Consider the following 17,570-nt stretch of genomic DNA (forward strand, 5'->3'; position numbering starts at 1 on the left):
CTGCCATCAGGTCCCCATCACAGCAGCGCGGGGACCCGATGGGGAAGGGGAGGGAGCTCCCTCCCTCCCCCCACACACCCCACCCCATGGTCAGCGCCGACCGCGGCATTGTGAGGGTTAATGCACCGGCATCGGTGTTTTCACCGATGTCGGCACATACAGCCGGTCCCCTGCAGCTGATCGGGCAGGCACAGCTCCTGCACCCGCCTAATCAGCGCGCCGTAGTACTACGGAGCTGGTCAGGAAGTCACTTCCTGCAGCACCGTAGTATTATGGCGCTGGTCGGGAAGGGGTTAATATCAGCACAAACTGAGCTTCAGGACATGAGTTTCAAAGGCTAAGCAGATGTTAAGCTTTAGATGGACTGGTGTAAAGCATATCACCACTGAACTATGGAGAAGTGGAAACATGTTCTGGGTTTGGTGAATGTCAGGAGAACTTTCCTGCCTGACTGCATTGTGCCAGATGTAAAGTTTGGTGAGGACCGATAATGCTATGGGGTTGTTCTCAGGGGCTGGCCTTGGCCCCTTATGCCTCATTCACACAGTCAGTGTTCTGTCAGTGATTTCCATCAGTGATTTTGAGCCAAAACCAGGGGCAGCTGTAAACACAGAACATGTGCAGATCTTTCCCTTATACCTTATATCTGTGGAGGCTGCACTCCTGGTTTTGGCTCACACTCACTGATGGAAATCACTGACGTGTGAATGAGGCTTTAGTTCCAGTAAAGGAAAATCTTAATGCTTCCGCATACCAAGACATTTTGGACAATTGTATGCTTCCAACTTTGTGGGAACAGTTTGGGGAAGGCCCGTTACTATTCCAACATGACTTTTCCCCAGTGCACAAAGCAAAAGTCCATAAAGGCATGGCTGGTTGAGTTTGGTGTGGAAGAACTTGACTAGCCTGGACAGAGCCTCAACCTCAACCCCATCAAACACTTTTGGAATGAACAAGAATGGAGACTGCAAGGCAGGCCATCTCATCCTACTTCAGTGTCTGGCATTACAGATAGATTTTCTTCTGGATAATTAGGCAATAATTCCCAAAGACACACTCCAAAATCTGGTAAAAAGTATTTACAGAGGAGTGGAAGCTGCAAAAGGGGGGACCGACTCCATATTAATGCCTCTGGATTTAGAATGGAATGTCATAAAAGCTTCTGAATGTGGACTGTATAGGTGTCCAGTGCTTTTGTCCGTATAGTGTAGTTCTCATATGGATCTTCCATCTCCACCATGGGTGGAGCATATGAAATGGACATGCCACCTCTGTAATGCTGAAGCATGTACAGTATTGCATATTTCTATTAGCAGCAGTGAAGCCACTGTCAGTCTGAGAAAACTATCTGAGCGAGTACCTGGAGGTTCTTCTGCCATTTGTAGCACATTCATTTGCATTCTTTACTGGCCACCACTTCCTTAAGTTCTTTTCTGGTAAGTTGTGCCTCTCACAGAACGATGGACAATAGGGAGATGCTAGAGGTGGGAGCAGGCCCTCAAGTTCTGGAGCCACCAGAAGGCTGTGCCGCTCCTCACCATGGTAATTCAGTACACTGCAGACAAATTCACATTGTTGTAGTAATGTTTTGTTCATACCTGGCTGCTGTCTGACTTTTTTCTTTTACTAACCATACATAAAACCATACAGCGCACTGTTTTCTCCATCTAGGTCACTGAGAAATGGAATAAAAACACAAAGTCTCTGTATAAGAAATCGGTCCACTCAAGCACTGCAGATCCCAAGACAATGTGGGTAAAAGTCTGTTAGATAAAGTGATAGGAGAAAGGATTGCGCTGCATGAGAGGATTTTTTTTTAAAATAAAGTTCCTATTGTTTTCTCTTTCTTACATTTGGAAAATCTTCAGTTAGATGGACCACATTCAATCATAGACATTCAACAGATGCATGTAAACCTAAAATGCAGTGAAAAAAACGCACTATGGTGTAGTATGTTCAGACACCAGTCGCATCAGATGTATGCGATATACTCACAAGGATCACTTGTAATGCGCATAGAAAAAGATCGGTGTGTCTTCAGTCAAGGAGCTCAGGTTGTGGGGCAGGCCAGGCCCAGAAGCCGTCAATTCAGAAGATCTTTGTCTGAACTAGGATCCTACCAAGAGAGCGTCACTCCAAGATATCACCCGTCTCACACTTCCATAAGGCTCAAAAAAGGAAGGAAGGCGCAAAGATGGTGAAGTACGTACCAGTGGTTGCAATTGAAAAGGGTTTATTGTACTTACAAAAAACACAGGAATAAAATCGTGTTAAAAACAATGTATGCTGCCCGACCCGGGTTTCGCCATAATGCTTCGTCTGGGGCAAGCTTTGTGGCCTAGAAGGACTAGGAAGGATTAGGAACACAAAATGAGGTCAGACTTTAAAGAGAATGTGTCATAAAAAAAACAACTTCGTACTGGGCCCAGTTCGTTTTTGCTTTTTTTTTCTTCCCCACATTCCAATAGCCATTATATTTTAAATAGTTACACTTTCTATGGAAAAGCCGTAATTAGACTTACCAGTAATTCCGTTTTCTTGAATCCACCATGACGGCCACAAGTGAGAGATTACCCTTGACCTCTGTAGGGGCAGGAATACACAAAGAGTTTAAAATGCCCCCACCTCCTACCTCCCTCAGTGTTTGTAAATTACCAAGGTAGGTGGAACTATTGAGCGTTTTTTTTTTTCCTTGGGAAGGGAATATATATATGGGGAATCATGGTGGATTCAAGGAAACGGAATTACCGTTAGGTCTAATTACGGCTTTCCATTCCATCCACCATGACGGCTACAAGTGAGAACTAACACACTTACATAGGGAGGGTTACTGCCTGCAGCACTTTCTGGCCAAATGCTAAATCTGCAGAAGCAGATAAATTAAGGCGATAATGCTTAACATAAATATTAATACTAGACCAAGTAGCCGCCTTACAAATCTGGTCTAGGGACACGCCGGCTTTTTCAGCCCAAGAAGAGGCCATGGCCCTGGTAGAATGAGCCCTGATACCCTGGGGACAGGGTATAATCTGAAGAGTGTAACAACAGATAGTGGATCTAATCCAGCGGCCTATAGATGCCTTAGAAAGCTTCTTCCCCTTATTTCAGCCTCCAAACTGAACCAAAAGGTTATCGTCCTTCCTGAAAGCCCTAGATGTTTCTAAATACTGAATAATGGTGTCCCTAAAGTCAAGAAGTTGTTCTTTAGATGCATTTTTTTGGACAGCTGAAAAAAGATGGCAGAACAGTCTCCTGGTCTCGGATGAAAATTAGACACGACTTTAAAAAGAACACCCGGATCTAACCTCAACACTATACGATCCTCATATATCCCAAGATATGGTTTTGTGCAGGAGAGGGCCTGAATTTAACCTAAACGTCTACCTGACGTGATGGCAATCAGGAAGGCTGTTTTGAAGGATAGATGCTTAACTGCTATTTCAGAGAAAGGAAAGAATGGGACTCTAGATAAACCTTTTAACAATGTGTTAAGATCCCACTGAGGAATCCTAGAACTTAGGGTCGGTCTTAATTTTTCGCTGCTCTAATGAATCTTTATATCCATCTGTGCTCAGCAAGACTTGTATCCTAGATTGTACTTAAGGCTGATATCTGAACCTTAAAAGGGGTTGTCCAAGTTATATTTATTGATGAACTATCCTGAGGATAGGTCATCAATATTAGATCGGCTGGGGTCCGACACTTGGCACCCCCGCCGATCAGCTGTTTGAAGAGAAGGCACGCGCCGTGCCAGCGCTGCCTCCTGTTCACTGTTTACCTTCTAGTCGTTCCATCTGCAGCGGTGAGCAGGTGTAATTACACCCAAGCCGTCCCATTCATTTCAATGGTACGGATCGCTCATATACAGCGATCCGTACCATTGAAATGAATAGGACAGCTTGGGTGTAATTACACCTGCTCACCGCTGCCAATGCAACGGCTAGAAGGTAAACAATGAAGAGGAGGCAGCGCTGGCAAGGTGCGCGCCTCCTCTTCAAACAGCTGATCGGCGGGGGTGACGGGTGTCGGACCCCTGATGATCTGATATAGATGACCTATCCTGAGGATAGGTCCTCAATAAATATAACTTGGACAAACCCTTCAAGAGTGCTAGGCCTCAACCCCAGACCCAGTCCATTCTGCATAAAAATTAAAATTGTATTTATAGCCGGAGAAGAGGTATCTGGGTAATCCTCTCCTAGCCAGCTGCAGAACTTTTTCCTGATTTTTAGGTAAATAGCCGATGTAACCTTTTTCCTACTACTTTGAGTATTATTTTGTCCGAAAGACCCTGTCTTTTGAGGACCTCGCCATCGGGATCCAGACAGATAGCTTGAATATCTGCAGGTTCAGATGGATTATTGGCCCCTGAAAGATATTCCCTATGGAAGGGTCTGCATCATCAATCAAGATTACTGTTGCTGGATCCCTCTGGATATTTTGTATTACTCGAGGAATCAATGAAAAAGGGGGGGGGGGGGGACATGTACACAAGGTCCTCGATTTTATGGAAAAAGCCTCCCTGGGATTTAGGGAACAAAATTGACGGACCTGAGCATTTTCTCTGGAGGCAAAGAGGTCAATTTGCGGTAGACCCTAACTGGATGTAATTTCCTAAAACACCGCCAGATTTAATGTCCATTCTCCTGGATCCAATGTTCGTCGACTTAAGAGTCCGCTTCTCAATTTTCTGACCTTTTCAAATGAACAGAAGTTAAGGAAAGAACATTTCTTAGGCCAAAGAGAATATTCTTTCCGATACGGCTCCCAGTGGGTTGGATTTTGTGCCGCCCGTTTTAAGTATACCACCATTGTCATGTTGTCCGAAAATGTTTTCAGATGTGTGTTTTTTTAGAAGACACTGAGCTTTTGTAAGAGCCAGTTCTCTATAGTTTGAGGATCTGTACTTTAGGACTTTCGACCAGTCACCCTGGAATAAATGGGATCCTATTTTTGCTCCCCAACCTGAAGCACTGGCATCGGTCACAATGCGAGTTTCTGGAATTTTTGCCCAGCTTACACCTTGAAGAAGATTCTCTTCGTCTCTCCACCAATTTAGGTCTATTTTTACTGACAGTGGAATACTGATTAATTTAGCTAGAGGATTGTCTCCTGTCCCAATTCCTTAGGATCCAAGCTGTGGGCTTGACTCTACGGTACTGAAGTTATGCAAGAGGTTAGGAGACCCAAAATATTCATCGCGTTCCGAATTGAGCATCTGTGAAGTCTCTGGAACTCTGCTATTTTCCCTTTGAGGGACTTTACTTTGTCCTAAGGGAGAGAGGCTTCTTGGGATACGGAATCTAACATAACGCCCAGGAATTTTACTCTTGTAGACGGGGTGAGAACAGATTTTTATAGATTTATCAACCAGCTCCAGAGTCACCAAGCACAAGAAAATCGTCCAAATAAGGAACAAAGTTTGCTCCTTTTACACGTAAGAAGGCCATCATCTCTACTACCAGTTTGGTGAAAATCCTTGGGGCCAATGATATGCCGAAAGGAAGGCCAGATATTGAAAATGTTGAAGGGTACCTTCTGGCTCTCCTAATGCGAACCTTAGATATTTTTGAGAACTCTGGTGAATCAGTATATCATAGTAGGCGTCTTTTAGGTCTATAGACGTCATAAAGACACCTTTTGGAACCAAGGGAACTGTAAGAAGGGACTGACTCCATCTTGAACCTTCTGTACATAATTGATCTGTTTAAGGGTTTTGAATTTATTATAGTACAGAAAAAACAGTCGGGCTTTTTGACCAAAAAGAGTCTTGAATAGAAGCATTTTTCCTTTCTCTGGGACTGTTACAATGACTCCTGAACTGACTAGATCAAATACACCCTGCCAGATTTTTGATTGAACACTCGGGTTGCGGGCCGTGATCAGAAATTTCTTTGGAGGGGTTGAAGAAAATTATATTTTGTACCCCTGTGATATGACGTAGTGAGGTTGAAAATTCTCCATCCTTCCTCCCACTCTGGCGTCATTGTTTGTTACTCTGCTTATTCTGGGGATTAAGGAGGAATCCTCTTCCTTTGCCCTCTTTTGTATAGCTCCAACCACCCGTTTTACCTTTCCCATTCCTAGACTGGGAATAATAGGGCTAAAAGGATCTCTTTCTAGACTCTCTCTCTTCAGGGAACCCCTTCTTTTTATCTGCGGCTTTTTCCAATATTCTATCTAAACACGGGGCCAAACACAAATTCTCCCGAAAAGACAATGGAACATAATTTAGCTTTAGAGGCTTTGTCCCCTAACCAGGCTTTCATCCACAAAGCTCTTCTGGCAGCGTTTGAGAGAGCTGCATCTTTGGAGGCAAAACGTACCGATTCGGCTGAGGCATCTGCCAAAAAAGCTGTAACAGATTTTAATAATGGAATTGAATTAATAATATTCTCCCTAGGGTTTTGCTTTTCAAATATTCATCCAATTCAATCAACCAGGAATACATTGCCCTGGCGACGAATGTGGCTTCCAAACATGGAAGCTTCCCAAGCCTTCCTTAAAAGAGAGAGTCCGCTTTATGTTCCATCGGATCGTATAATTGCGATGAATCTATAAACAGCAAGGCCGTCTTAAAGATCTTACATTCCACAGGATCAAACTGTAGCCTATTTCTGAATTCCCTGGACACCCCTAGTCTCTTTTCCGTTTCAATCCACTCGTCCAGAATCATATCCTTAACGTTTTTATTAATGTGAAATACCTTAGATCTCTTGGAACGCAATCTCCCAAACATTTAGTCTTGGACTGTATGGGGCTTAGGGACATCTTTAATACCCATAGTAGATGTAATGGCCCTAAGTAATTCCTCCATTTCCTCAGAGAAAAATATATATTTTTTCTCATCTTCAACAATTTTACCCTCCGAGATAAGGTCTTCCTCAATACCCGGTCTAGAGGTGGAGGCTGTCTCATCAAAGTCCTCTGGATCAGAAGAGGATGGAACGGATAATCTAGGTTTCTTAGGTGGCGGAATGGAGAGACTAGGGGTTTGAGGGAGGCTAAGGAAGCTTTGATTTCCTCCTGAACCAAGGATTTTACTTCAGAAAAGATGGTTGCTCCTCCTTTAAAGGGCTTCTGTCACCCCCCAAAACTCATTTTTCATTTTTGGGCATATTAAAATCCTTATTGGACGACTATTCCCTATATAGGGTTCTTACCTTGTTCTGTGGCTTGGTTTCGATCTTTTAAAATATGCAAATGACTTCACTACCAGAAAGTAGGGCGTCTACTTGCTGGTAGCCGCCACATCCTCCTTTAAAAAAAACACCACCTCCTCCTGCTGGCCCTGTCTGCAATTAAAATCCCGCGTCTGCGCCTTACGTGTCTTCATTCGGCGCAGGCGCTCTGAGAGAAGGACGCTCGCTTCCTCAGCACTCCCTCAGTGCGCCTGCGCCGATGATGTCACCTCTAAACCTGAAAGAGAAGACGTCATCGGCGCAGGCGCGCTGAGGAAGCGAGCATCCTTCTCTCAGAGCGCCTGCGTCAAAATGAGGTGCAGGCGCGGGATTTGAATTGCAGACAGGTCCAGCCGGAGGAGGAGAGCGCTCGCTGGCCCTGTCAATCAACAGGAGGAGGGGGCGTTTTTTTGAAAGGAGGATGCGGCGGCTACCACCAATAAGGATTTTAATATGCCCAAAAATGAAAAAAGAGTTTTGGGGGTGACAGAAGCCCTTTAAAACATCAGAGATGCAGACTTTACATAACTTCTTTTGTAATTATCAGGGAGCCTCTTGGCACAGGTAGCGCATTTTAGAGACTTGGGTTTAACTTTAGCTTCTTTTGCTCCCTATGGAACAGAAAAGAGCAACCCAATATCAGATATGAGACCTGAATACCAAATAGAAAAATAGAGGTATAAGTTTCTCACTCCCCACTGGGGAACTCATGGAGGGTGCAGCCGGAGAGGGGGTCAGGGACCTCCTGACATGATGCACGAGCTTCAGATGCCAACATGGGAGCGGAGAACCTGCTTCTGAGCCGCAAGAGTTTGCTCCCCGCCTCCATTCGAATCCTCCTGGCGTCTGACATCATCACCAAGCGCACTGGTTCCAGGTGTGATGCGCACAGCTCCGCCATCCCCTGCACGTCAGACGTAAGGGACTCTATAGCGCCTCCCCACCAGGAGGCCTCTCTGTATACTGACCCCGTAGGGACAGGAAATAGGAGTGTTTTAAACTCTGTATTTCTGCCCCTACAGAGGTCATGGGTCATCTCTCACTTGTGGCCGTTGTGGTGTATGGAATAGAAATATTACATCTGAATGTCCGTGTATAAAAAGCACATTTATTACACCAGGCTTATAATATAACAATAACATACGAGTGTAAACAGGAAAAGGCAGAAACATCAAATACGCTTAAGTTACAAATCTGAACACAGTAGAACATACACAGGAGTAAATTCTTCTTGTACAGTGAAGTGCATCCAAGAAATGTTTTATTTCCTCACGTGGTTAACTTGGAGCATTTTCTGCTGCCTGAAAAATAAAGAGTGATCAGTAATTTTAACATCATAGGAGTGACAAATAACAACAAGCCATATACAATTATATTTAACCCCCTCTGGACCAGTGCCATACATACTAGAAGGGAGCTAGAATGGAGTTATGGACTAGCAGCATAAAATTACGGCATGGTGATCGAGGGAGCACAGAAGCTGTGCTTGCTCGATCAGTGGCAGGAGTCTCCCTCTCTCAGCTCCCCGCAATGCGATCGCGGGGCGTCGTTCACTGCAAAGTAGGGATCGACCGATATAGATTTTTTTAGGGCAGATACTGATAATTTGTGAACTTTCAGGCCGATGGTCGATTTTATACCGATATTCTAGGAATTTTCATTTAAAAAATAAAATATCCTACACAAATCTGCTGAAAATGTATGTTTATTGTTAACGTGTATTTTTTTTTTTGTAAATCTTTTTCCATTTATACTTAATATTTTGTTGTTGTTTTTTTTTTTTTTTTTACTAACTAACTTTTAACCCCCTTAGGGACTAGAACCCTTGTAATTTTCACCCCGATAGATCTCTACCAGGGTGAATAGGAGCTCACACTGCCCCTGCTGCCCTGTGCTTTGTGCACACAGCAGCATGGACCTTACCATGGCAGCCAGGGCTTCAGTAGCGTCCTGGCTGCCATGGTAACCGATCGGAGCCCCAGAATTACACAGCTGGGGCTCCGATCGGAGGAGCAGGGGAGAGGGGATCCTGTGGCCGCTGCCACCAATGATTAATACTGGGGGGCTTGGGTGCACTGCGCCACCAATGATTAATACTGGGGGGCTTGGGTGCACTGCGCCACCAATGAAGAGAAATCGCTCATTAATTCATATACAGGAGGCGGGAGCTGGCTGCAGAATCACATAGCCGGCTCCCGACCTCTATGAGCAATAGCTGCGATCCTCGGTAGTTAACCCCTCAGGTGCCGCGGATCGCAGCTACCACTCATAGAGGTCGGGAGCCGGCTATGTGATTCTGCAGCCAGCTCCCGCCTCCTGTATATGAATTAATGAGAGAGGTATCTTCATTGGTGGCGCAGTGGCCACAGCCCCTACCCTTTTTCCTCCCCACGTTCCAATAGTTTTAACTTTTTTTTAGGAAAGATGCATAAAAATAAAAAAAAAGTCCATCCACCAAGGGCCAAAAATTATACGACGTCCTTATTCTGCGGCTCAATGCAAATCCAGAGATACCAAAAACTTAGGTATAGGTTTCTTTTGTTTTACCACTTTGAAAAACCTTTGCAAAAATCTAACTTTTCTTTGCGGCGCCGTTTTATGACAGCCATTTTATATTTCGGTTTACAGAGCTGTACGAGGGCTTGTTTTTTTTTGCGGAGAGGATGCAGACCCATTCATTTCAAAGGGTCCGCATAAAATACAGACAGCACACTGTGCGCTATCGGCATCCGAATATCCGTTCCGTAGCCCTGAAAAATTTAAAATTAAAAAAAAAAATACATAAATATGTTCAATTCTTGTCCTGTTTGCGGACAAGGATGGGTATTATTACAATGGATACGCAAAAAATTAAAAAAAAAACAAACAAAAAAAACGGATGCTATACGGACGTCATCCGTTTTTTTGGGATTCGCAATTTGCGGTCGTGTGAATGTAGCCTTACAGTTACAAATAAATAAAAAATAAAATATTAAAATATAAAAAAAAATACATTAGGTATGGCAGCATCTGTGATGAGATGTTCAAAAATACAATCGCCAGAATTTTTTTTTAATAAAATTGATAGCTTTCAGATCAGAAGATGGCAATCCAATAACAATTTCTTTTTCAAAAAATGTAAGTCCTACTTTGCAAAAAGCAAAATAAAAAAGTGATCAAAAAGTTGTATGCACCCCAAAATAGGACCAATGGTAATGACAACTCGTCCTGTAAAAAATAAGCCCTCACACAGGAACATCCAGAGAAAGACAAACCCAATATTCTCAGAAAATGTGGTCTTCTGAACTCTGCAGTGTACCCAAACACCAGTGTATGTCCACATTTATGGCATTTCAGCACCCAGTAGAAACCGCCTAAAAACTTAAGGGGCATGGTGTGTAGGGCTGAAACGATTACTCGATTGAATCAAGTAAATCGACACAAAAAATAAAATAAAAAAATCCTCGATGCAAATTTTTTGCATCAAGGATTTGTTTGTGTCATGTGACCATGGAGCGAGAGTGAAGCGCTGCACTACGCTAAGGGAAAATTTGTGCGCGCGTCCAGCTGCTATGCCGGTCGGCAGTCTGCTGCATGTCAGTGTGGAGTGTTCTTCCAGCAACCTCCTCCGCAGCACACCCACTTTGATCCTGGGCTGCAGGATGAAGAGGACGGAGGTCGCCTCGCCCCCGCCCGGATCCAAGAGGAAAATGAGAGGGCGCTGCAGGAAGCCAAGGACCTGCTGAATCGGCCGCCCGAACAGATCAAGGGGGAGATCCAGGAGGAGCATGACCGGCTGCAGGGCAGGGGCACGGCCGCCGGCAGGTTAAATCTCCGGCCCTTCAGCCTGCGGATCCTGATGTCAAGCAGAAGCGGATGCCCAGTAGAAAGCTATGGGATCTCGGAACGTCGGGGACAGGAGAAGCCGCCCAGCGAAGTGACTATTGATGAGCTGGGCGGCGCTTCAAAAGGGCAGTTGGGGCGCGGCTGGCTGGGCAGAGGTGAAGCTGAAACGCCGCCCCTTGGGCAGAAAGAAGACCTATTACATCAGGTTATAAAACATCAGTTTACTGTATTTATAAGGTGGACAGGGGTTATACTTATATGTTTTTAATACACATTAGAAGACCTGTGTGTGTGTGTGTATATATCTCTCTATCTAAATATGCTTATTGGGCCTGTCAGTGTCCCTTTAAGGAGGTCTTTACGTTGCCTGGAATGTGAACTTTGTGGTCTAGCGACCTTTGTTGTTTGTCCCAGATGTCCAGAATCCAGGACTGCATGGGACGGGAATGCAGCTGGCTCCACATTACTGATGGGATACAGGCTGTCAATGTTCCCAGCAAACAGCATAGCCTCTCTCACAGAGCAGATTTTCCCCCCCAAAGCCTGGACCTTGCCTGAGGGCAGGAAGGTGTTCTGTGACTGCGAGTCCAGGATGAATCCCAAGAACCATATTGTGGTTGATGGATGTAGACAGGCTTTCTGAGGATTGACGATCCAGCCCATTTCCTTTAGAGTAAATAAAAAGGTGTCTAGATCTGTTAGTGATTGATCTACCGTATCTCCTACTAGTAAGAAATCGTCTAGATAGGGGATCAGATTCAGCTCCTTCTGTCTCAAGAATGCGACCATTTCTACTGCCAAATTAGTAAATATTCTGGGAGCCGAGGAAATCCCAAATGGAAGAGCCGTAAATTGAAAATGGCAAGTGTTGCCCTGCTGGTCTTTTATGGCAAATCTTAGAAATTTTTGAGAGTTGTGGTGTATCGGAATGCGATAGTAAGCATCTTTTAAGTCCACAGTACACATCCATCCGTTCTTTTTTATTTGGGGAATTAGGGATCCCAGGGATTTTATCCCGAATTTCCTGTAAGTAATGTACTGGTTGAAGAATCTCAGATTTATAATCATACGGAATGATCCTTCCTTATTTTTTACCAGGAAAACTCCCAGCCCTGTTCTGAGACTGTGACCTGAATTACGACACCTAGCCCTATGAGGTCTTTGATACTCTGCCAAATTCCGCTCTGAGCTTTCCTCGACCGCAGATTTGATATAAAAAACCTCCTTGGGGGTACTGAAGAAAATTATATCTTGTAGCCCGCTCTGACTACTTCCTGAGCCCAGTGATTTGAGGTTATATTAGATAGAAAAGGCAGATAGAAAATTCTTCAGTCTCCCCCCCCCCCCCCCCCACTCTGGCATCATTGCCCATCGCTGGGTTTACTCTGGGAATTAAGGAGAAGCCCTTTCCCTTTACCTCCTTTGGGGTAACTCCAGCGGCCTGACTTTCCTTTCCCTCTGTAGGATCTCTCTTGTCCCTAAAAGAAACCAAAGGGCACTTTCCTCCCATAAGTTCTATCCTCAGGAAATCCCCTCTTTTTATCAGGAGGATCTTGTCTAAGACTGGCCTGAAGACGTATTCACCTGATAAAGGGATAGAACAATTTCATTTTTGAAGTTTTGTCCCCGAACCAGGATTCCATCCAAAGGGCATGACGTGCCGCATTAGAAAGACCTTCATCCTTGGCTGCAAATCTAATCGACTCCGCAGAAGCATCCGCCAAAAAGGCCGTTGCAGATTTTAGTAGGGGAATAGAATTTATCTCCTCCTCTCTGAGTCTTATTCCTCAAATGGGATTGTAGTTTGTTCAGCCAGAGGTGCTACTGAGGTCGCAGCGATGTTAGACTTGAGATTAAACAGAGGCTTCCCAAGATCTACGTAATAAGCTATCTGCTTTCCTCTCCATGGGGTCTCTCAATTGTGATGTGTCTTCAAAGGCCAATGAGTTTTTTTTTTTTTTTAATTAACATTGGCCACTTGTACGTCTATCTTAGGGATCTCGTCAAATAGTTTAGACTCTGCCGGATCAAACAATAGACTGTTCTTATATTCTCTGGATACCCCTAGTCTCGTCTCATGGTCTTACCATTCCTCTAAGATCATATCTCTAATGTTTTCATTAATTGGGAACACTCTGGCTCTTTTGGTCCTTAGACCCCCAAACATCTCCTCCTTAATAGAGTGAGGTTTTTGAACGTCCTCCACCCCCATGGTGGCTCTTACAGCTTTTAGGGGATCTGACATTTCCTCAGAGACTAAATATAATTTTTTACTGCCCTCGGGGATCTCTCCTTCCGAAAGAGGGTCTTCCTCCTCCCGCTGCCTTGAAGAGGAAGCATCATCACCCATGCACTCAGAATCAGAAGAGGAGGGTTTCATTATTTTTTGCCTCTTTGGAGGTAAGGGTCCCTTGGTCAGATTTCGACATCTGGGATAGTGAAGCCTTGACCTGATAATGGAGCGAACCTCGTCCCTTAGAGACACACGTTCCTCCCAGAGTATATTAGAAATACATTCTTTGCAGATCTTTTTGGGTTATCCGTCTGGTAATCTTTTAAAACATGAAATGCATTTTGCCGTTTTTTTTTTTTTGTTTGTTCTGGGCCTCCTTAGATGAATGGACATACGTATTGTGAAATAGGTGTACCACAGCTGTGTGCAATAATCAGAGGGGACCCTAAATAATATGAAGGGTGAACCCCAACCCCAAATGAGTGCCATATAAAAAGAACAATCCCCACAGGGAACTTACAGGAGGCTGAGTAGTAGCATCAAGCTCTCTGGGCAATTGTGGTTCCGGGCCTGACATCTCTGAACACCAGACCTCAGATCAGTCACACGCAGCTCCTCGTTTTTGCCGGCTGGCATTTGAAACACTGAGAACCACCGCGCGTCGCCCGCCTCCTACATCACTTCCTGGACGCCCAGGAAGTGACGTCATCCAATGCGCAAATGCACCGGGCGCTCTCTCCAGCTTAAGCCACCAGGGCAAAAAGGAGGACGCTACCCTGGATCAACCAGAGTGAGCCCTCCCGTCTCTTCCCTGCCCAGCGTTGGTATCAGACCACCAGCGAGCAGGGAAGCACTGCGTGTCCTGCGCTTCAAGATAAGTGCCATAGCACCCCTCTCCTCACCGGGAGATCCACACCAACAAACGCCAACTTCTTTCTTCATCTCCCTGACCCACAGGGAGACCTTTCTCTGCCCTGCCCTCTGTAGGGACAGGAAAAATTGGTGTATGCTGGCAGGGGGAAGGCGCCTTTGAACCTTTCTCTGTTCCTGCCCCTACAGAGGTCAATCTCCTTGTGGCCGTCATGGTGGCGATATGGAAAATTGTCCTCCAATGCCAGTTTGTAACCTCATTAATGCCCTCTGACAAGAATGGACATGATCTCCCATGACCATGGTGCAAAAGCCTTCCCAGAACAAGGACTAAGCCCATTTTAACCTCCTCGATCATGTATAATGAGATGATATAGCAGCCTGTATGGTGCCTTGAGGAGGCGCGGAGTTCAAGATTTTATTACATTTTTCGCATCACTTACTGTGTTAAAATATTTAGACCATAAATGATGCTACTAGTAAGCTCTAGATAACAAGTCACTCACCTTTAACCCCTCGGCCGCTCTGCGCAGCTCTTTGATAACGGACGACAAGGCCTCTGGGTTGATCCCTTGCTCACACAGCCTTACACAAATCGATAGGGTCTCCATATCCAATCCAGTGTTCAGCAGCCTTGAAATTTCCATGAGAACTGTCCGAAAAGTCCACACGAGATCAGATTATAGATAAAGACGTATTACTGTTCATGCAGCACAGAAATAAGTTCACAATGTATTTGTGCGTGGGGATTTGCTCTGAAGAATTCAGCTCAGCTGTCACTGTCCCCACCACCCCAAGGGTGGCAGCATATAGTGTGATTGGGGATCTGCACAATCTGGATTACAAGGAAGCACACATCATGTACATATACAGGCGGGGGTCATACTGCAGGCACCACCACCGATCAGCTGTTTGAAAGGGCTGTGGCACCCGGATGTGCCCCGAGGCCTCTCTTCAGTATACAAGGCTCAGTCCTGTACACTGCATTCACCGCAATCCCATTTATTTGAATGGGACTGAGCTGCAGAAAGGCATTGTGGGCCATGGACGCAATGTCACAGGCTGAGCGCCATGGCCTCTTTCAACAGCTGATTGGCGGCAGTGCCGGCAGACAGACCCCCAACCATTAAAGGGAACCTGTCACCAGGATTTTGGGTATAGAGCTGAGGACATGGGCTGCTAGCTCGCCGCTAGCACATCCGCAATACCCAGTCCCTATAGCTCTGTGTGCTTTTATTTTGTCAAAAAAAAAAAAAAGATTTGATACATATGCAAATTAACCTGAGAGGAGTCCTGTATGTGAGATGAGTCAGGGACAGGACTCATCTCAGGTTTATTTGCATATGTATGAAATCATTATTTATTTATTTTTTACACAATAAAAGCACACAGAGCTATGGGGACTGGGTATTGCGGATGTGCTAGCGGCCATCTAGTAACCCATGTCCTCAGCTCTATACACAAAATCCCAGTGACAGGTTCCCTTTAAATACTGATGACCTTTCCCGAGGATAGGTCATCAACATTTAAAGGGTCCTTCCTTTTAGTTTATATTGATGACCCGTCCTAAACACCCGGCACCCCAGCCGATCAGCTGTACAGTAGGAAAGATGCTGGAACTACAGCCCCGTCCATGGTGGTAGTTGCTGGGGCTTATTATTTTAGCACTGGTCCCGTTCATGTCATTAGATCCAGCGTGGCAGTAGGAAGCTCAACTCACTACACACAATGGTGGGGGCTGTAGTTCCAGCGCCAATCCTGATTAACAGCTGATACATGAGGGTGTGGGGTACCCCACCATTCTGATACTGATGGCTGATCCTGAAGAAGGGTCAGCAACATAAAAGCTGGTTCTCCGGGACATAATCAGAAATGGCCTATTCTTCAGACAGACGTCCACTGCTGGCCCGTCTGATGGCAGTGCAGGGGGGTGCACGTCTTAGGCCTCTGTCACATGAGCAAATTTTACGCGAGGGTGCGATGCGTGACATGAATCCTGACCCATTCATTTCAGTGGGTCTGTGTACATTTTTTCAAGCATCAGTTCTGCATTGCGTGAAAAACGCAGCATGTTCTATATTCAGCGTTTTTCACGCAGCCCTGGCTCCACAGAAGTGAATGGGGCTTCAGTGAAAAACACATCGTAATCCGGATGCAGTCCGGGTGCAATGCGTTTTTGACTGATCGTTTATAGGAGAAACTGGAAAAAAAAAAAACATTGCACCTGCGAGGAAAAAAACTGAACGCGATCGCAGACAAAACTGACTGAATTTGCTTGCAAAATGGTGCGAGTTTCACTGAACGCTTCCAGGCCCAATCCGCCACGCTCGTGTGAAAGAGGCCTTAGGCTTTACTACAACCCTCTGCACCCAGAAGTCCGAGATGAAGGCAGCCATCCTGCACAGTAGTCTACAGAGGACCAGATAGCACCAGGTAGCTTGACTTTACATGCGTCATGTACACTCACATTTCAGGTTTTGACTGGACTTTACTAAAGCTGTCATACTGTCACTCTCATTCTACGTCTACTATTATACTAGAGGATAACATCTTCCATCACAGCAGTAGTAGTAAACTGATAGTGGGTTACTCATCTATATAGCAGTTTTAGCTCTCTGTGCTGACTACTATAGGGCGAGATTTTGTATTTTCAAGGGTGTAGTACAGCTTTCTGACAGAAGCGTTCTGTAATGTCTGGAGAGGCGGTACGCATGATAATAAGGCCCACAATCTGACTACAGACTCCGCTCCCACCAGCTGGAGGAGACCGTCTTCAGCCAGTTGTTGGACGTTCTATGCCAGGCGTAGGTAACCTCCTGCAGCTGTGCAACTACAACTCCCAGCATGCTCTGCTCTTATCACAACTGACATGGAACACACTGGGAATTGTAGTTTCACAACAGCTGGAGTCGATCCCTGATCCGGTGTTCTGTCTGGGTAACCTCTCCTAAGCCACCAGATCACAATGCCCAGGACATAGCACCAAGCCACCAGAGTCCATCATCGGGATCTTCTCTCTGCTGCTGCGGCTCACCTGGACAGCATCCCTGTCAGAAGGTGAAAAGACATAGGGTTGCTGCTGCCAGGTTCCCTGCAGCCTACATGTGATCCCAGCAGCAGCTGATCAGCTTCAGAGGAGGAATACTAATAAAAAAGGACCATCCCTTTAAATCGTCGTCCGCTGAGTACATTAGAGGCCGAATATGGATCCCACCTAATAATAAAGATCCACTCACCATCCATGGTCTCCCTCATAGCGCTGACACTGACAGGAGCGCACGCCATGGTAGCAGCCGGATGTGCGCTCAGAGCCGTGACTCACGTACAGACGTTGGGGTCTGCCTGGAGAATGCGAGCGAGCTTCAATTAAGGGACCGCCCACAGGGGGCGGGGCTAAGGCACGACGGCAGACATTCTCTCAGAGAACCTCCCAGGGAGGAGGAACCGTGCTCAGCTATAGA

General features: G+C 45.5%; 1 protein-coding gene across 1 annotated transcript; it reads right to left on the bottom strand.

The window, feature by feature from the left end:
- Positions 1–8,267: 8,267 nt before the first annotated feature.
- Positions 8,268–17,499, bottom strand: MZT1 (mitotic spindle organizing protein 1). Its single transcript, XM_044286288.1, has 3 exons — positions 17,346–17,499; positions 14,616–14,761; positions 8,268–8,482 (listed from the first exon to the last, which is right to left on the bottom strand). The coding sequence occupies exons 1-3, from the start codon at positions 17,392–17,394 to the stop codon at positions 8,459–8,461; spliced, it is 219 nt and encodes a 72-aa protein (XP_044142223.1). The 5' UTR covers positions 17,395–17,499; the 3' UTR covers positions 8,268–8,458.
- Between the last annotated feature and the right edge of the window lie 71 nt (positions 17,500–17,570).

The sequence above is a fragment of the Bufo gargarizans genome, chromosome 3 (assembly GCF_014858855.1).
Source record: "Bufo gargarizans isolate SCDJY-AF-19 chromosome 3, ASM1485885v1, whole genome shotgun sequence".
NCBI classification, from domain to species: domain Eukaryota; kingdom Metazoa; phylum Chordata; class Amphibia; order Anura; family Bufonidae; genus Bufo; species Bufo gargarizans.

Excerpts from the sequence above, each read along its gene's own strand:
- MZT1 (XM_044286288.1), bottom strand. The coding sequence starts at position 17,394 with ATGGCGTGCGCTCCTGTCAGTGTCAGCGCTATGAGGGAGACCATGGAT. Across the intron at positions 14,762-17,345 it reads TATGAGGGAGACCATGGATG|TTCTCATGGAAATTTCAAGG; the intron begins GTGAGTGGATCT and ends CTTTTCGGACAG. Across the intron at positions 8,483-14,615 it reads GAGCGGCCGAGGGGTTAAAG|GCAGCAGAAAATGCTCCAAG; the intron begins GTGAGTGACTTG and ends TTTATTTTTCAG.